The sequence below is a fragment of the Macaca thibetana genome, chromosome 1, assembly GCF_024542745.1.
Source record: "Macaca thibetana thibetana isolate TM-01 chromosome 1, ASM2454274v1, whole genome shotgun sequence".
Classification (NCBI taxonomy): Eukaryota; Metazoa; Chordata; class Mammalia; order Primates; family Cercopithecidae; genus Macaca; species Macaca thibetana.
In genome coordinates this window covers 117349962-117370738 of record NC_065578.1, presented here as the reverse complement: position 1 = coordinate 117370738, position 20777 = coordinate 117349962, and the positions used below count along the sequence as shown (strand labels likewise).

Here is a 20777-nt window from a genome sequence, read left to right as displayed (position 1 = left end):
ATCATCATTGCAAATCATGTAAAAATTACAGTAACATTGCAGAGACATTATCTGGAAAGAGAGAAGAGCAACCTGGACCATGCAACTTTGCCCCAGTTCAGAGATACCTGTCTTTGAATTTTCATCTTATATCCTGTTGCTGCAGCCACCCACAATCAATAAAACACGGGTTCCAGAAGAGTTTTTCTTCTGTCTCTTCCCATTTTGTCCCTTCATGGTTCTTTCTTTTTTTAATTAGAGAAGAAAAGAAAAAGAAGAGGATCCAGATAATCTGAATTTGGCAGGAATGTTCACCGGGGTAAAACTAATGTGAGCACTACCGTGGACCATCTCTGCACATGAGGACAGGAAGGAAATAAGAAAGAGAGTGACCTGGGAGGCAGATGTAGATATCTTGTAACCTGTGCTACTGAAAGCTCATATTTGATCCTTTCTTGAGAGAAAATTCTGAGCACACTATTTATAACCACAAATTAAATTTGTATCTAGAAAGATGAATCATAGAACCATAACATTTCCTAACTGAAAGAAACCTTGGAATTAATCTAGTCAAAATCTATTTTCAGATAAGAAAGCTGAGATCCTAGCAGGATTAAATTATTTGTTTTAGGATTATGACAATGGTGGAAAAAACAAGAAAACATTCTGATCTCTGGATACCCAGTAGAACACAATTTCCTTACCCTACGGAGCAGGAGACAAGAAGAAAGCCACTGCAGAGGTCTGATGGTGCAGTCTGCAGTTTTAAGCACCTGCTCTGTACCTAGGGATACAGAGATGAGTAGAGAGCCCACTGTCAATAGAGAGCATGTTGCTGAGCAGGAGTTGACTCAAGCTAACAGCTTCTCACAGCAGGAAGAGCCATTTTATGCTCTTTGAAGACAGTGGAAAGAGGGGTCATTAAGATATAATATCTAGAAGCACGTCTCATCTGAGTTCACTGGGATTTTGTGAAATAGGCAGTCATTTCTCAAAGTAAATTCTCGTTCCCACTTGAGGGAATATGCAGATACTACTTATAAGAAAAGACATTAACTTCCACAGACATCTTTACTTGACAAGGAAGCATTTAACCTTGAAAAGAAAAGAGTATGTGTATATTCTTCCTTACCATTTCATTTGTAAGCCTAACCAAACTAAAAAGTATTTTTATCTTGATTTCTTTTTTCACTTTTAAGTAGGCTTAGTAATAGAAAAAGCCAGGAACTTCTGAGTCTTGCCATTGACTCATGGACATGCAGGGTACAGCATCGAGGGACTGGTGTGTCATTTCTGTTGTGTACATAACTACCCCCTTCCTGAGTCGGGGGTGAACTTCTGTCCTTTTTCTGTGTCCTGCCACCCTCCCCTTCTCCTTCTGGCCTAAGATGTGATTCCATTCTTAATGAATGGAGAGCTCAGCTCTCCACATGGCACAGGATTTTTGTTCCTGCTGCCACCATTGAAACCTCAAACATATGCTGCTTACATGCCCCATCCTGGACCCTTGGTGCTCCTCTCCTCCTCCTCTTTTCCCTTTTGCCACATCATACTTAACAGGTCCAAAACCAAGCTCTTGATTCCTCATCCCTAAATTTGTCCCTTCACCATCTCCCTTCTTTCAATGAATGGCAACTACTTTCTATCAAAAACCTTGGAGTCATTCCTGCTATCTCTGTTTTTGTTTTTGAGACAGAGTCTCACTCTGTCGCCAGGCTGGAGTGCAGTGGCGTGATCTCAGTTCACTACAACCTCCGCCTCCTGGATTCAAGCGATTCTCCTGCCTCAGCCTCCTAAGTAGCTGAGATTACAGGCGCACGCCACCACGCCCAGCTAATTTTTGTATTTTTAGTAGAGATGGGCTTTCACCATGTTGGTCAGGCTGGTCTCAACCTCCTGACCTCGTGATCCACCCACATCAGCTTCCCAAAGTGCTGGGATTACAGGAGTGAGCCACGGCACCCGGCCGCTGTCTCTGTTTTCACACACTCTGCAATCAATCCCACCATACTCCTCACTGCCGTACCAGCCCAGTCCCCCACCACCCCTCACTTGGATTATTCCAATAGCTTTTCCAGCTGGTCTACAGGCTTTCAGTGTTTTACCAACAATCTTTTCTCCACACAACCACCTGAATGGCCCCTCTAAAATGTTGGTTGGATGTGCCTTTGTAACTGAAAACTCTGCAGCAGTCACCCACTTTACTCAGAATAAATCCTAAACTGGGCCAGGTGCCTGGCTCATGACTGCAATTTCAGCACTCTGGGAGGGGAGGCCGAGGCGGGTAGATCGCTTGAGCCCAGGAGTGTGAGACCAGCCTGGCCGACATGGCAAAACCCATCTCTACAAAATATACAAAAATTAGCTGGGTGTGCAGGTCCAACTACTTGGGAAGCTGAGGTGGGAGAATCACCTGCACTCCAGCCTGGGTGAACCTGTCTCAAAAAACAAAACAAAACCAAAAACAACAATAAGAACCTAAACTGTCTGCCACCTACTTTTTGAGCCATCACTTGTCAAGCTGTCATGTTCCATTTTCCTCCATCTACTCTGGCCTCGCTGTGATTCCTTGAACATGTCATTCACACCCCTGCCTCAGGATCGTTGCTCTTGCTGTTTGCCCTTCCTCAGTCACTTTCCCCCAGATATCCATACAGCTTGCTCCCCTACTTCCTTCATGTTTTTGCTTAATTGTTCAGAGGATTTTTCCATGACTGCTTTATATAAACTACAAGCCGCTCCCTGACTATTATCACTTTTTGTCCCCTCAGCTGGCTTTATTCTTTTTGTCCTCTCTTTTATCTTTTACATTTATCTCTTCCCAACCCCTAGAACTGATATTCCGTGAGAGCAGGGGGCTCACTATTTTGTTCACCACTGTGTTCCCAGCTTTTATTATAGTTATGATGCCTAATAGGGACTCAAAAAAATATTTGAGAAATGAGCAAATGAGCAAACTCTCCTTCGTTCTGTAACTATTTTACCTCTTCCTTGTCTCTCTTCTGAATCTCCCTGTTTTTTCCCAAAGGACCTGCTGCTTTTCTTATCTTTGCTGGAGAGAAAATGGAGGTTACTTCTGAATTATTGATCCACATCATTTCATTTTTTTCTGATTGGATTCCATGTTTATTTGTTAATTCTACTTCTCCTTCCTCTACCTTGGAACTTCTAAAGTGTAAGAACCAAATCTTGATTCTTTCAAATCCCAGGCACCTAAGACAAAGCCTAATACATAGAAAATAATAACCAATGAAAGAGTGAGCAAGTGAATAAATGCTGTAAAAGGGTAAATACACAATTATAAAGTCTGCTGAAAGCTGATAAACTTTGAAGTGCAATTATGGAAAATACTGCAGCCATTTGGAAACCTTTCCTGAGCCCAAATGAACAGAAAAACTCAGTCAATATAACAGTCTGTATTAGGCAAAAGTAAATAATTTCTCTGTTTTAAATTACTACAGGAGAAAGGGGTGCTTTCACTCAAAAATAACAAGTTGTGTAAGCATATTCAACCTATATGGTACCCTGGAAAGTCCGTGCAAATGAATCTGGACAGCTAATATTGATTAAGCTATGAAGCAGTTTGGGAGCATTATAATTTGCTAAATTGTATCTTTACTGTGTTGTTTGCTTATCCTCAGGTACCTTTGCTATTTGCTGCAGGCTGGGGAGCCAGTGTTTAAAATCAGCTCAACAGCCATTGTGGCGTGACTCCCTTGTCTTTCTGGTAGACAAACTCCCTGGTTGTCCCTCTGTCAACCCTGTACCATGTGCTAATAAGAACATTTCCAGCAGCACGGGTTCTGCTTTCTTACAGATGTCTTGAGCTGGAATGAAGTAGAACGAGCCTTCAAGGTGTTTACTTTTGAGAGCCTGAAGCTCTCTGAGGTTGATGAAAATGGGAAACTAAAGCCTTCTGGGATGATGTGTGGGTCAGATTCTGAAATGTTTAACATACCATGGGACAACCCTGCCAGATTTGCTAAACAGATAAGGCATCAATATGTCATGAAAATGAACACTCAAGAGGCCAAGCAGAAAGCAGGTACACTGCATGGAGGAAATGGAAAGCATTCTTGTATTTTATTATTGTCAGTTTTTCTCGTATTGTATCTCATGGATGTTCCTTACACTGAATAGATATTAAAATCAAAGACAGAACAATATTTTTGGATCAGAATTTGTCAATGTCTGTGCAAGATAATGAGAGCAACCAAGAACCTTCAGATCCTAGTCAGTGTGATGCTAACAATATGAAGCATTCTGACTTGAATAATCCCGGACTCTCAGTCCCTGATAATAGACAGCTGTTAGAGCAGGAGAGCATCATGAAGACTCAACCCCAACATGAGTCTCTGGGTAAGTTAAAGTGTGTGTGTGTGTGTGTGTGTGTGTGTGTGTGTGTAAGACACTATTATAGTACACATAAATCAAAAAGTGTTCAAGATGCATTATTTGAATTTAAGTTATTTGGTTAATTAAACTTTCTTACTGAGTATTGTTATTCCATAAGTTCTCTTTATTTCAACCCTGTTTTTAAAAATATCTTAATTCCTATTAGTCCACACTCACCTTAGTAAATTTAGCACAGTGAACATCATTACAACTTTCATCATTAGTGTTACACAGTTATTGTGATTGTGTGCTAAAATTATAAACATTCATCTGCAAAACAGAATGAAATGTCCAGTACAGAGCTTGGTACAAAATCAGTGCTCAATGAGCATCATTTCCCCTCCTCTCCCATGTATGGCTCAGGCCATTACTCTCATTGTAGACTAGCATTATAAACAGTGCTATATTAGGAGGTGTGAAAGTATAGAAGGATGTTGGGCTAAATTTATACTGAGCTACCTTACACATCACTGTCAGATTAATCTGTGTAAAATCTAGCAATTTTGTTTCTCTACTTACAACTTTCAAAGGCTCCCTACTATCTGCAAAATAGAACCCAACTCCTTGGCCTACTTCTCTAGTAGTATCAAATTACTTTTCCTAAAACCTTTTTCCATCTTTCTGCTGTTGCTCACACACTCTGTATTCTAGCCCAACAGAATTAGGCCTATTTACTCTGCACAGCCTGCTCTTTTCAATCTCTGTGGTACCTTTCCCTCACAATATATCCTCCACCTTGAGTTCTCTTTTTGACTATGATTAGGATTCAGTGGCACCTCCATGAAGTCTTATTGGATGTGTCCATATGGAAATGCCTCTCTTAGCATTCCATGGTCATAATTAATCTACACTTCTGGTGAAGTGCTGTGGCTCACTCCTATAAACCTAGCACTTTGGGAGGCCAAGGCAGGAGGATTGCTTGAGGCCAGGAGTTCAAGACCAGCCTGGGTAACATAGCAAGATCTCACCTCTATAAAGAAAAATAATAATAAAAAAAAAATCTACACTCTCTTTATGGCATTAGTTGTCCTTTTTTCAGTTTTATAATTATGTATATGCCTATATTAAGGCCTCCATTATACCGTAGTGTCTTAATGATTATATGTTTATTTTAACATATTAACACCTAAATTTAACACCTAGGTCAAACATATTAAAGAACACCAAATTTAACATATTAACACCAAATTTAACACCTAGGTCAAAGAAAAAATTACAATAGAAATTGGGAAATATTTCAAACCAAATGATAATGAAAAAACTGAGTATCAAAACTATAGAATGCAGCAGCTGATGCAAGAGGTACTCCAAAAGAAGTTTACAGCTTTAAATAAAAATTTTTCGAAAAGAAGCTAAAGATTAATTAACTAAACATCAACCTCAAGTTAGATAAAGACAAACAAAATAAATAAAAGTAAAATAGAAGGAAAACAACAAAAATATTAAATCAGGGAAATAGAAAACAGATGAAAATTACGTCAATTAAATAGAAAACATAGAAACATAGGAAGAACAAAACTGCAAAACTTGGTTCTTTGAATAGACTAGCAATATTGATAAAAGGTTAATCATAAAAAAGAACCCATGAATAACTCTATCAGGAATAAGAATTATATAAGGAATAAAGAAACAGAGACTTCCCTCAGATTCTACAGAAATTTAAAAGATTGCAAGATAATATAAACAACTTTGACTAAATATGAAAATAAAATGGGCTATTACTGGAAAAGAATAACTTACCAACAATGACCCAAGAAGAAATAGAATGCCTGAGTAGTCTCATATCCAGTTAATTATATCAGTAATCAAAAATCTTCCCAAATAGGGCACACTTAGCTCGAATGATCTCATTGGTAACTGATACCAAACACTAAAAAAGAAATAATTCTAATCTTAACAAAAATTATTCCAGGAAATAGAAAAGTAGCATAATGTCCTCTCTTCATTTTATGAAGCTAGCATAAACTTTATAAGAATACGGACAAGGATAGTGGTAAAACTGAAAGTTAAACTACTTCATTAAATTAAACTGATTCACAAATATAGATACAAAAATTCTAAATGAAACATGAGCAAACTGATCTAACATACACTAAATAATAATATATCACAAACAGGTTGCATTTATAACATGGACAGAAGGAAAATATATATATTGTAGAATCAATATAACTTATCAATTAACACATTAGTGAGAAAAGTCATATAATCATCTCAAAAGAGCAGAAACAGCATGTATAATTCTGTAGCAATTTATGAAACAAATCTTATTAAACTAGCAAGAGAAGAAACATTCCTCAATCATATAAACATTATTTTTATATTACTATGACAAATCTTACATATCAAGGTGAAAAGTTGAAGTAATTCCCTTTAAAATCAGGAGAATGTCCACTATAAACACTTGTATTCAATATTGCATCAGAGGTGTATGCCAACAAGCAAGACTTTTTCTCTTTTAGATAAAAGCATAAGGTTTGAAAAGGAAAAAATAAAACCTTCATTATTTGTAAATACTGTGTATGTAGAAAACTCAAAGCAATACACAAAAAAATTAGAATTAATATGAAAGTTTAATAAGGAGGCTGTACTTGTTAAATGATACACATAAGATGTCTGGAGTGCTGAGACTTTACTGTTATAATTATTCCTTGTATTAAACATTTGTGTTTCATGCACTTTTCTTTGTGTGTTATATTTCATAATTTTAAAAGCATTAAAAAAAAAGTGGTTATGGGCCAAAATTGGATTAAAAAAGTAAAAATAAATTTTAAAAAGTGATAACATGAGAGAATAAGTGTTAAGTTATTATTGACTAATGGTCATCTTACCCTTTTCATTTATCTAGAGGTGGGTCAAAAAGGAAGTAATCAATGGAATAGAATTGGTAGAGGAGGGAATTGGGGTGAATGGAAGAGGGAAGAAAATAACGTTTATTTAATATTGCTCTGCTACATCTCAAGTACATTAACTAATACTTACATAAACATCAGCCTATGACAAAGATGCTATTATCCCAATTCTACAGATGAGGAAACCAAGACTTAGAAAGGTTAAATAATTTGTTCAACTACATACAAGTAGAAAGTCAAGATTGAACAGAGTGCTAACTTCGAACCAGTGCTTCCTCCACTGTGTCTTGCAGCTTCCTGGGTTCCAGAAATTTCTGGTGATGCAGCTAATGATTTAGCCATGCTCCTAGTCTCATTCATGCTGATTTTTATGCTGATTTTGTTGCCTTTGGGTTTTCCTTCTTTCTAACCAGGGTGGATTCCCTATTTCTTTGTCCTAAGTACCATTACCTATTAGCCTACCTCTCAAAAAATGTAAGCCAATAAGTTAACCTGAGTTCTAATGGCAATAGTGTATCCTATGGGACTACAAATGAATGACAGGGAAGTCACTCTGGGTTAATATAGAGTCAGAATAAGCCAGGAGAGGTGTAAGGCCCAAGGTGTTTTCTTTGTTTTGTTTCATTTTTTTTCTTTAAAGCAGCTGGATAGTTTTCCTCAGGCAACTTTTGCCACCTGGTGGTCAAACTACATAAATTGGTGTGCTGGACTCTGGAAGAAAGTAGATTCTTATATTAATAGTAACTTCCTAAATTCTCAGGGGTTGAAAATGCTATAGCGGACAGTGTATCCTAGAGGCCACGCAATCTGGAGGGTGGATCTCAGGGCCATACATGTTTCTCTGCGGTGCTTTTGACCTACTTCCAGGAGCCATTCCATTTGAAAGTGGGAGGGCATCTGGGCTTGGTGTCGCACTGTAGCTGTTGTGACTATGGGACTTTGTTGTTGTTGATTTTACATTTCTTTCCCTAACTCTGAATCATACTTACTTCAAAGCGGCCAACTTTAATTCTCTTTAAACAAGGCAAAAATCATTAATGTATTTCCTGCACAACCATTTTAGCATCAAATACATATAAAAGCCTGTTCCTGGACATAAAGGGCTGGATATTTGTGCTTTTCTTAACCAAATACTGGATTTCCATCTGAGACTATTTTTGAACTTGACAGGGCCTAGTGGATATTTATGAAAAACCTGAGAGTTGATAACCGTGAGTCTATAGGTTTAGATGTGCCCTTTATGCTTGTTGGGTGTTTTTTTAATAAAGTAACTGCTTTGCAGAGGGATCTTGTTATCTCTAAAGTAAAACAGATTAGGAAAGCTGTTTTTCAAAGGGATGAGAAAGCATCCATTTCCAGATGTGTCAAAAACTACTGAATCACACTGTCAAAGGATTATGTGGTTGAAAGCAAAAATCAGAAAAAGAAAAAAAAAAGATTTTTACTCTACTATTAAATAAATAATTCAGATTACTTTTAGAATGTTCTTTCCTTTGATAAAATAACTGATGCATAATTTTTAGAACAGATTTTCTAAACTGGAGACTTTTTCTGCTGGATCCAATAGGAGGGAATATCAAATCTCCCGGAAATCTGGCAGACCACAGAATAGAATAATTTTTATCCACAGATTTCATATCAGTTGCTTCAAGGACACATGGGACATCATGGTCTATTTAGAGTTATAGTTGGCTTGAGTTTTCTCTTCAGTGGATGTGTTTATATAAATGCTGAACTGAATTGGCTGTATGGTTTCCCCTAAATCAAAATGGAACGTTCACGCTGTCACCTTCACCGGGCAAAGGCAAGATGGAACTAGTAGCAAAAATGTAAGTAGCTGTGCTCCTGAAAGAAAGAACAACACTGACCTGTCCTTCATAGGCACAATCAACTTCTCCCTCTAGAAGCCCAAAGATGGTACTCTTTGCCGCATAATAAAATGTTGTCTTATGCTTGCCACAGAATAAGACTTTATTGTAGGTTTTTTTCCACACTTCTAATTTCTCTATATGGCTTTAGGTTCATTTCCACCTTTGATATATGATGTAGATTCCTCTCATTCAATCAAAAGGAAATATTTACTGAGTTCCTGCCAGGTGCTGGGTGCTCAGGGTACAGTAAAATAATAATAATAATAATAATAAGATGAAGTTTCTATTCTCCAGGAATTTACATATGAGGTGGAGAGACAGATCATAAACAAGTAAGTAGCATTAGGCATAGGTACATGCTATGAAAAAAAAAAAAAAAAAAAAAAAAAGCAGAAGATGAGGCAGAAGGCTCTTGACAAGGTGATACTCGAGCAATATGAATGAAGTCAGGGTCTGAAAAAGGTAAACATCTAAGGCCAAAGCATGCCAGAGGGAAAGCAAGTGCAAGACCCTGAAGGCACAGCAAGCAGGCCAGTGTATCTGTAGTAGAATAAGCAAGGGAGTCAAAGAGTTGTGCTTGAAGAGTTAGGCCAGGGCCATTTCCTGTACAACTTTGTCAGACGTAATCTTCATTTATTCTAAGGGTGATAAGAAGTCAGGGCTGTTCAGTTGTTCAGCAACATCAAAGTATATTCCCACAGATTCCACCTCCTACACACACATACTCTTTCTGTGATCAAAAAAATGCTATATACATTGTCCATTTCTCGATTAGAGGTTCACAATAACAAGAGCAAATTTCAAATTCTAAGACATTCATAGTGAGATGTTCATGGATCTATGCTAAACTTATTTATCATGGAACTCTTCCTTCTGGTGATGCAGAAATCAACAATATGAATGTATTCCTTCCTTGTTCATGCACATGGCTGTTTGCTTCAGAGCCAAGGATGATACCGCCATCCCAGTCGTCATATAAGCGTACTCTGTGGTCACAAGGAAAGCTAGTGTGCATGACTCATATTGGTTCATAGTGTGCATGACTTGTATTGGTCCATGGAGTCCAGCTACTACTTCATTTATTTATTTAACTTTTGTTAAGCTTCATGTGTAAATTAGCAGATGCTCATGAAATCATTTTTAAATTAATAAATGATTAATGAATGGAAGGGAAACTCTGCAGAATGGTGAAAGCGTATCATTTTCCAATAGGAAGTGCATTTATCTGCCAGTGCCTCTTTGCATGCATGGCCTGCCCCCACCCTAGTCTGTCATCCACAAGATCCACGGAAATTTAAAAAGGCTTTGTGATAGTCACCAGCACAAGAAGACAAATCATGTGTACTAAGAAGTTGATTTCATCAGTAAATATTTACAACTTTTAAAGGTAAAGATATATTGTTAGAAGTGAAGGATACAGTCTGAAAGCAGAATATCTGGTATGATTTAAGATAGATCACACAAGAAGCTAGGTTCTTTTCAAAGAGCTTAGTATAGTTTTTCTAGGTAGGCACAGATTTAGAATTATGGACACAAACACCTTTCTGGAGGCACAAAACATGCCTTTCAGGCATTGCCTTTTCAGCACAGAAACATAGATCATATGGGCAACAAAAAGCACAGCATTAACCAGCAGGGCAAGAACAAAGCCAGAATACAACTGGATGTTGGTGTCTTTGATTTGCAGAGCAGACCACAAACAATGAGATCAAAGATGATGCAGTCGCAAAGGCTGACTTTCATGAAAAGGTAAGGAATTATTTTTCTAAAAATGTAGATGACAGGATGATCTGAGCAAAACCATGATTTGGAGTGAGAAACACTGAAAAAGGAAAAAGAAGATACTTAGAAGGAGATTACTGAGGTTAGAAAAGAGGAATTATTCGGACATCCCCAGAGCAGCTCTAACTGGAGAGAAAGGAGTTAATTTTCCTAGGCAGCTTGCACATAACTTCCCAGCTCCATGCTCCTCTCTAGACAGTGTGGCTTGGCAACCTCACAAACACCTGCTCACCATACAGCCATGTAGAGCTAACGTTGTCTTGAAGAGAGTTCAGAAAACCTGCCTGTAATTGCTAACAGGACTCAGAAGAGTATAACCTAACAATAAAAATATTTAGATTATGTTGCCCATAAAAAAAAAAAAAGTCAAAGCCATACTCTTTTTGGCAGCAGCTCTCCTAAAATGTTGCCATATGGATTTATACATATGCAGATTTCCCCAATTAGATGGAGTACATGCTGGTTAGTTGACGGAGCCCAAGAGGGCTCCATTTGGACTTAAACAAATTAAAGCTGAAATTATGTTCCTATGATATTTTAGAAATCCAAGAAGATGATGGTGGAAGCAGATTTAGAGGACATAAAGAAAACACAGCAGCGCAGTCTAATGGACTGGAGTTTTACTGAACATTTTAAACCGAAAGTACTGCTTCAGGTATTTATGGACTGCGATTCTCTAGGAGACGGTCAGATAGGTCTGGAGAGTCTGCTGTGATTTAGAACAGTTCACCTCCAGGTCATTCTCTCAAATCTAGTTCAGATCAATATTCTCCTTTACTTCAGCTATAAAATAAATTTACTTCCAGCTTGAGCTATGCATTCCCAGGGACTCTCTAAAATAGTTTAAAATACACTTTATGAAAGAATGCTTTTATAAAATATTTTAAGAAAAGAAATATACAAGACTGCTGCATATATATTTATATATATATATACACACACATATATATACACTTTTTTTGCTGCTGAATATATTTTCTTAAAAAAAGTAAGGTTTTATGGAAAAAAACCCTGGTTTTTTTCCATATTGTTTATCCATTCTACTCAGTTTCACTACATTTCACAGTATTTTCTGTTTTGATTAACAGTTCAATGGAATCTGTGATAGCTAACATTCATTGAGCACTTACCATGTGCCAGGCACTGATTAATATGTATTATTAGTGCATTTAACCCTCACAATAACCCTATGAAGTAGGAACTATGTAAGCAGTAAGAAACTGAGGCACCTTGACCAGTAGTGACTTTTGTCCAAGGTAACGTGGCAGCTAAGTGAGAAGCAAGATATAAATCCAGGAAATCTGGTCCTGGAACTTGTATTCTTAACCACTCTGCAAAATAACAAGTAATCCCAAACCTAAATCCTTTTGCTGTTTTTAGCTTTTACACAAAAACCTGTCGTCTTTTGGTTTTGTCTTTTTAATTTGATTTTTATTTTTGTCAAAGTTTTACCACATGTTTTTTAAGCCAGAAAGTTCTACAAAGTCTTATGAAAAACAGCCTCCTTCCCCCATACCCACCCCACTCCACCAAGCCTCAATTCTCAGAGGCAAAAATCTTCAGCGCATTTACCCCTTTCTTTTGTTACTTTACTCAGTGATCTCTAAATAGCAAGTATATTTTGTTTAGTTTTAGTTTTGTGACATCATTATCAATTGATTCCCTCTTGAGAACACAGCTTTGCCCACCCCCATCCAACACATATGTGCATGTACAGGTACAGGCTCACCCACCCCCACATTCATATTAGCACTTCTCCTTTCTCTGATACTGGTAACAATATCATAAGTTTTGGTTAGATCAGTATTCAAAACTCACTTTATTTCAGTTATGTAAGTGCTATTCACAGCTGAACTGTGTAGTATTCTGTAATTATATTTCCTTTATCGGTAGCATTTTTATTTTCTCTGCAGTTAATAATTGCTCTTTTTCTATTTGTTTAGTTTACTATGTATTTATTATTAACTCATCCCCAAATTCTCTACTAGTGAGTAAGTCTCTCAATACATTCAAACATAACAGATATTCTGTTATTCTAACTTTAGATATTCTAACAGTGTTATTGTATTAGTGATATCTCTCCCATATTCCCTAAGCTTGCTGCATAGCTGTGGTCCTGGGCCTCCATTTACCATCATCTGGGCCATACCCATTCCCTTCCTTTCCAGTTAGATGCCTGTTTCCTTCATCCCATGTGTTCCCTCTCCGGTTACACTTTTTTTTTTTTTTTGTGGAGGATCATCTCTTCCCGTAGCTTCCTTAATTAAGATAGACGGGATGTAAATTTTTGAGTCATTCAATATTTGAAAACAGCTTAATTCTGTCTTTATATTGACTGGCAGTCAGGCTTTGCAGTAAATGCTATATTAAAAAGCATTTTTTCTCAAGACTTTAAAGACATTCTTTGACAGTGTTCTGACTTCCCAGATTGTCCTTAGAAAAATAAATAAATAAATACAATTCTGATTCCTAATCAGTTGTTTTGAGTGTGTTTTGATCCTCTCTCTGGAAGATTTTAAGATCTTCTGTTTGTTCCAATGCTCTTGATTTCCTGTTGATATGCCTTAGTGTGGTTCTGTTTCTATGTATTGTTCTGGCAAGCCAATGCAATCCAGAAATTCCTGTATTTATATTTTGGGAAATTTTCTATAATCATTTCTTCAATAATCTCTCCTCTCCATTTTCTCTGTCCGTTTTTTTCTGGAAATCTTATTACTCTGGTGTTGGACCTCCTAGACTGAACTCGCAATTTCCCTTTCTTTTTTCTTTTAGTTTCCATCAATTTATCTTTTGGCTTTGCTTAATTTCCATTCAGGTCTTATATTGAGCCTTTTATTCCTGTTATTAGTTATTATCATTCTAATTCCTAAAGTTATATTTATAATTCCAAATTACCTTTTTAAAGGATTGTTTCACTTCTTTTTTTTTTTTTTTTTTTTTTTTTTGAGATGGTGTCTTGCTCTGTCGCCCAGCCTGGAGTGGCACAATCTTGGCTCAGTGCAACCTCCGCCTTCCAGGTTCAAGTGCTTCTCCTGTCTCAACCTTCCAAGTAGCTGGGATTATAGGCACTTGCCACCACACCTGGCTGATTTTTGTATTTTTAGTAGAGTTGGGGTTTCACCATGTTGGCCAGGCTGGTCTTGAACTCCTGACCTCAGGTGATCCACCCACCTTGGCCTCCCAAAGTGCTGGCATTACAGGCATGAGCCATTGCATTTCTGATATAATACATTCTCTTATCTCTATGAGGATATTAAAGTCCTCTGAAGTTGTCTTCTCCCTGAATTATCTCTTTTTCCTCTAAGTTTCTTTTCTCTTTTTTTGTCTTTTTTGTTTGGTCTTCATTTTTCATGTTAGAGGGTAATATATCATATTGTCCTCTTTGCTCATATTAATAATGAAACAATAAAAATATGATAGGAAGTGCTATATGAGGTGGGGTGGGAAGCTGTCAATAAGTGAGTTCATTGTTGGGTGATTTGGCTGGGAGATTTCTGTAGGAGACTCACCATCGTTGGTATGTGAGGTCTGTTTTCTTGGGCCATTTAAATTCTCCATGAAAAAAAAAAAAAAGTCTAATTTTCTGTCTGAAAGACACAAGCCTTCCTGTCAGTGTTTTGAAAGCTAGGTAATGGGGGAAGGATATTAAGCTTCTGACGTTTATTATCTAGATCTGCATTATCCAATGTGGTAGCCACTAGTCACATGTAACATCTGAGTACTTGAAATGAATCTAGTCCAAACCGAGATGTGCAATAACTGTGCTGTACACTATATAAGTGCTATACACACTCAATTTCCAAGACTTTAAAAAGGTGGCATTAATTACTTTTGCACTGTTTATATGTTGAAATTATAATTTTATCTGTCAGATTAAATAAAATATATCATTAACATTTATTTGACTTGTTTCTTTTTACTTTTTAAAATGTGGCTACTATAAAATTTAGAATTGCACATGTGGCTCACATTTGTGGCTCACTTTATATTTCTATTGAGCAGTGCTGATTTAGGCTTTTTCACAATTCCCTTTTTTTCTGGCATGTACTTCTCTGTCGGTGTGTCTTGGTTCCACTGTTCTTAGAACCCATTTGTCTAACATCCGTAGTTACCCTCTTCCCCTCTGCTGGAGTGGGAGATAGGCAATAGCCCAGTTGCTCAGAATTTTAATGGGATCCAGGGGCCTAATGGCTTCTTAAAAAGGCTTTAAACTAATCTTCCTATTTTCAGTGCCACTTTCACCCCATTTGCAGAGTTGACTAGTATTTCCATATCCTGAAACTTTCTATATTTCTGCACACAAATGGGGTTGCCTCTGGTCTCTCCTAAAATTAATCTCAAGACTTGGCTTTCTGCATTCTGCTAAGTCAGTTAGCCCTTATCCTTTTACTTTTCAGTTTCTAAAATTCTGGTGCTTTTGTCTCCTCTCCTTCAACAAGTTGAAGTTGGCCTTCAACTTTATGACATTAAAAAAACAAACAAAATTTTACTGTTCTTCCAATGAGGCGTTAGGGAGTGCAAATGCTCAATCTTCTCTCTGTAACTGAAAGTTTATTTCAGACTTTATTCTATTTCAGTTTTTCTCTGTCCTTACCGCTCGATGAAGCTGCACTTTTCAAGGTAATCAATAATCTTTGTTTTGCTAAATCTAATAGACACTTATATTTCTTCATCTTCCCTGACCTTTTAACAGCATTGCAGAGCTTATCACTTCCCCCATGAAACACTCTGCACTCTTGGTTTCCTCAGTGTTGTATCTGGAATTTTGTTGACTTCTCCTCCTTTACCCAGCATCTAATATGGAAGTGCCTCAAGGCTCTGGAGCCTCCAGGAAGCCCTAGAGCATCTTCTCGCCTCTGTAAACACCCTCCTTTGATGATCTCATCTGTTATATACTATCTAATACTGACAGATGCCTAAGTTTTTGTCTTTTAAATTACCTCCCTCTAGAGATTCACATTATTATACCTTACTCAAAATTCTACCTGAATTTCTGATCAAATTTAGTATCCATCTCAAATTTAGTATCCCACATGACACTCATATTTTTCCCACCTAAGCATTTCTTCCCTTGTCCATCTCAGAAAAGGTCACCATCATTCAAGTGCTCAAGCGAAAAGCCAGAATCATCCTTTGTTCCAGCCTTTCCTTTGTCCCTGATACCTAATCCATTATCAATGTTTAAGGGGTACACCTCCAAATATATCTTCAAGCTCTTCTGCAACACAGCTACCACTACCTTTTTTTTTTTTTTCTTTTTTTTTTTTTTTTTTTTTTTTTTGAGACAGAGTCTCGCTCTGCCACTCAGGCTGTAGTGCAGTGGTGTGATCTCAGCTCACTGCACCCTCCGCCTCCCAGGTTCAAGCGATTATCCTGCCTCAGCCTCCTGAGTAGCTGGGACTACAGGCACGCGCCACCACGTCCAGCTAATTTTTGTATTTTTAGTAGGGACAGGATTTCACCATGTTGGCGAGGATGGTCTCAATCTCCTGACCCCGTGATTCACCCTCCTTGGCCTCTCAAAGTGCTGGGATTACAGGCGTGAGCCACCACGCCCAGCCTACTTTTGTATGACTGCTGCCCTCTCATTCCACCACAATATCCTCCTGATTACCTGCTTCCACTCTTGCCCTGCTCTAATCCATTCTCCATATATAAGACATTCCATTAATTTCATCTTTATGGACACACCTCTTTCAAATAATCTATAAAGCCACAGGTCTGTAGTCCCAACTCTTCAGGAGGCTGAGACAGGAGGATCACTTGAGGCTAGGCTTTAGGGGCCAGCCTAGGCAACATAGCAAGGTCCCATCTCTAATTAACAACAAAAAAGATCTTAATCATATTTTAGAGGAAAATCTTATCTGTTTTGTTTATTTTTGTTTTCCTAGTACCTGCACAGTGCCTGCCACACAATAGGTACTCATTTTTAATGGAAAACTTAACCAAATAACTAATGTAACCAATAATATTAATACAGAATAAAAGACAAGCACCAATTTGTAAAACAGGAGAAAATAAGATATGAAAACTTTACATATTGATTGAGAGCAGCTATAGTTCTGAGAAACTTAGTGCTATATTTTTAGCACCCCAAAGCAAATATGAAAACTCAAAGATTTCAAAGCTCTTACTATCTAAAACAAGGAAGGATATATATTCATCATAAATGCAATGGTTTTTTGGATTTATAGTCTGAGCAAAATTTGCTTTTCAAAAAAACATCAATAAGTACTAGATGATACCCTACATAGCAATATTTTAAAATGCAAAGATATTCACCACATGTATGTTTCTTATGTTGGCTCTGAGGGAACAGATGTAAAAGTGCCACTCCATAAAGATACTCATTCAGGGGACTAAATTGGGGAAGCAAATGTATTGTTTTGATTATGCTACCAATGCAGAATCGAAAGCAAAATTAAAGCAGCCCTTTTCTAACATATTATTCCGTGCCTTCAGATCATGCAAACAATAGAAAACCAAAAGCTGCCTCAGCAAATTGATACTGAAAATGAAAACAAAAGCTCACAGCTGTCTAATTTGTTTTTCCTATCGACAAGTTTCCTTATTGTTGATTGGCAAAGGAAACAGGATAAGCAGCTGCCCACAGTGCCTCTCTATTGGTGGCTGCCACTGCAGTGCATGCTGAGGATGATATTTTTAGAAAGGGCCAGAGGTGGAAGGCAGGTAGAAATGGTATGTGTCAGAAAGACCACTCACTTCACTTCATCTAACACAGCGTGGTATAGTGGACAGAATGCAAAATGGTAAAATTTAGCGTTGGAAAACAGGGATGAGCCTTGGCACCATAACACACAGTGTTCTTAGACAAGTCCCTTATTCTCTCTTAGCCCCAACTTATGCTGAAAAAATGAGAATTCTAATTTTGATATGGGAAAAATAATCATACCTACTGTTTTAGTCCGCTTGGGCTGCCATGCCAAAATTCCATGGCTGAGTGGTGTGAACAACAGAAATTTTCTCACAGTTTTGGAGGCTGCAAGTCTGAGGTCTGGGTGCTGGCATAGTTGGGTTTTGTGGAGGGCTCCCTTCCTGGCTTGTGCCTTTGCATTGTGTCCTCACATGGCAGAGAGTAAGAGGGAGCGGGGATGGAGAAGGGAAAGAGGGAGGGAGAACAAGTTCTCTGCTGCCTCTTCTTATAAGGGCACTAATCTTATCTTCAGGGCCCTAGTCTCATGACCCCATCCAAACCTCATTACCTCCCCACAGCCCCATCTCCAAATACCATCACACTAGCAGTTAAGGCTTCAACATATACATAGGGATGGTGAACACAATTTAATTCATAGCATCTATTTATCTGGAGTTTTTAATGATGATAAAATGAGATGATCTGTATCAAGGTACGGAAAATGCTAGATAAATGACTGCTGTGCTTAATTATTACCTACCAACCTTAATGAAGAACACTTGTAGCAAATGCCTCTCTGCCTGATGCCTAGTATTTGTTTTTCTAAAGTGTTGCTGAAATGCTTCCCAAGCCATCTACCATTCATGCTCTCACCTTCTAGTAGCTAGAAAAGAATCCTCTGGGAATTTCAACTTGACTAACAATGTGGAGGTAAATGTAGGAAGAAAAAGGGAGTAGAGAAATGCCCTAGTAGGAGACCTTTCTCTTTGGGAAAATAAAAAAGATTCTACAATGCAATTATTTTTATTTTCAGGTCCTTCAAGAAGCCCATAAGCAATATAGGTGTGTTGATTCTTACTACCACACCCAAGACAACTCTTTACTTTTAGTCTTTCACAATCCAATGAATAAACAACGTTTGCATTGTGAATATTGGAACATTGCTCTTCACTCCAATGTTGGATTCAGGTAACAAATTTAGAAAGTTTCGTTAATTAGTTAGTTGGGTTTAGTTAGCTTGCCAGTTATTTAGTTACTTAGTTTTTAGTTTCTTAGCCTAAGCTAGGGGGTTCAGCTCCATGAAAACATTTGTGTAGTACTGTAGATTCAGTTCAGCTCACTAAATTGAATGTCAGCATGTGCTGGGCACTGTATAGGCATTGGAGCTCTACCACTAAAGAAAACAGGTATCATTCTTGCCCTCATGGAATCCAGTGAGGATGTTGTTAAATTACATTTGATTCATTTCGATTCCAGTAAAACTGTCTCCAAAAGATTTCAAGTAGGAACTATAAAACATGACATTCTGCATGTTGGTTTTTTTAACTCTATTTTATCTGGGGAAGATTCAAAAATAGGTCAGCTGAGTAATATACCAACAGAGCAGTCAGGTTTCCAGCAAACTGAGAGCCTAGGAGTCCGTGATTTTTTTTTCTTTCCAGCTCCTTAGTTATTTCCTTGTTGTCTTAAAACTTTGTTCTCTCTTCTCATTAAGTATGATGATATTTCATTGTTATTTCAATACTGGTTAATGTATTTTCAGTATTATTTGTATAGCTTTTTTTTGTTTCAAAGAATACAGAAAGATTTACAGAATGGACTTACATAATAATTGGGGGAATATGCTGTATGTGGGCACACACACACATTTTAAAGTCATTTTATGAAAGGAATATGGTAGATATACTAATATAACACCTTGAACAGTTAAGCTGTGTTTGTCATTGTTTTGTTTTTCATTAACAATAATTAAACATTTTATACTTTTGCCTTATTTGCCGGCTAGGATCTCCAATTTAATTTTGAGGAGAAATCCTTGTCTTATTCCAAATTTTAAAGGCAATGTTTTGAATATTCAACAATTAAATGGATTTGGTTTTTTTTTTTTTTTTTTTTTTTTTTTTTGCTCTAGGATTTACATAAATATTCCTTATTAAGTTAAAAAAACTATTTCTAGTGTGCTATGAGTTCTCAGTCATAGATGGTCATTAAGTCATATCAATAAGATGATTTTTCTGGATCAATTTAGGTGTTTATATTTTTTTCTTTAATCTATGAAAGTACTGATTTCATTGACAGACATTCTAGTGTTGAACCAAACTTGCATTCCTGTAGTAAGCCAAATTTGTCCATTATGTTACCTTCTTTATAATTGCCACATTTGTTTGCTAATATATTGTTTAGAATATGTGTATTCATGTGTATTCATGGGCAAGATTCAGCTATAATGTTTCCTTGCTTTAAATATTCCTATTTTGTTTTGGTATTGAGATTATATTAACCTCATAAATTAACTGCAAAATGTTCTCCCTTTTTATTTCTATTTTTTAATTTTCTGAAATAGTTCGTGGAAAATTAAGATATATGTTCCTTTGGCATTTGGTAGAGTTTACAGCTAAAAACATATGGCCCAGGGAAGATGTTTGATTACTGACACGACTTCTATCATGATTATCAGACTCTTCAGGTTTTCTATTTAATTTTAATTAAGTTTATAATTTATATTTTTCCAGATATTTGACCATTACACCTGTTTTCAAAAGTATTGACATAAAGTTGATTAAAATATTCTCTTACCTTTTAAACGTGTGTTACATGTGTCTATATTCTTTTTTGTTCTTAACATTTTTAATGTACGATTTCTCTATATTTTTCTGGATCAAACTTGCCAAAGGTTTGCCAGTCTTGCTAATATTTTTAAGAAATCCATTCTTGCTTTCTGATTCTTTCTCCTTTTATTTTATTTGATTTTGCCATCATGTTGTTTATTTCTCCTCTTTAACTTCCTTGGATTATTCTGATGTTCTTTAACTTCTTAAATTAAAATCTTATCTTGTGATTTCGAGTAGTTTTTTGTTAGTTTTGGTTGGCTTTTTGCTCATTAGCATTTAAGGCAAAATCTCTCCCTAGCAACACCTCAAAGTATCTGACAGTATTTTTATTATCTTTCATTTCTAATTTCCATGATCCTTGCTTACTTGACCCATTAATTATACAGAAATGTGAGTTTTCGTTTTAAACACT

At 36.9% G+C, this 20777-nt stretch overlaps 1 protein-coding gene across 5 annotated transcripts in view; it reads left to right on the top strand.

Annotated features, from left to right (window-relative positions):
- The window catches only part of SPAG17 (sperm associated antigen 17), a 234437-nt gene that overhangs the window by 100650 nt on the left and 113010 nt on the right, over nt 1–20777 (top strand). For 4 of the 5 annotated variants that reach the window (XM_050748555.1, XM_050748550.1, XM_050748542.1 and 1 more), the window contains exons 14-19: nt 3008–3154; nt 3797–4024; nt 4120–4338; nt 10785–10846; nt 11421–11534; nt 18568–18722. In XM_050748555.1, coding sequence (XP_050604512.1) covers nt 3008–3154; nt 3797–4024; nt 4120–4338; nt 10785–10846; nt 11421–11534; nt 18568–18722 — 925 coding nt within the window. The remainder of the gene's footprint in view (nt 1–3007; nt 3155–3796; nt 4025–4119; nt 4339–10784; nt 10847–11420; nt 11535–18567; nt 18723–20777) is intronic. The other variant, XM_050748562.1, reaches the window with a different exon arrangement.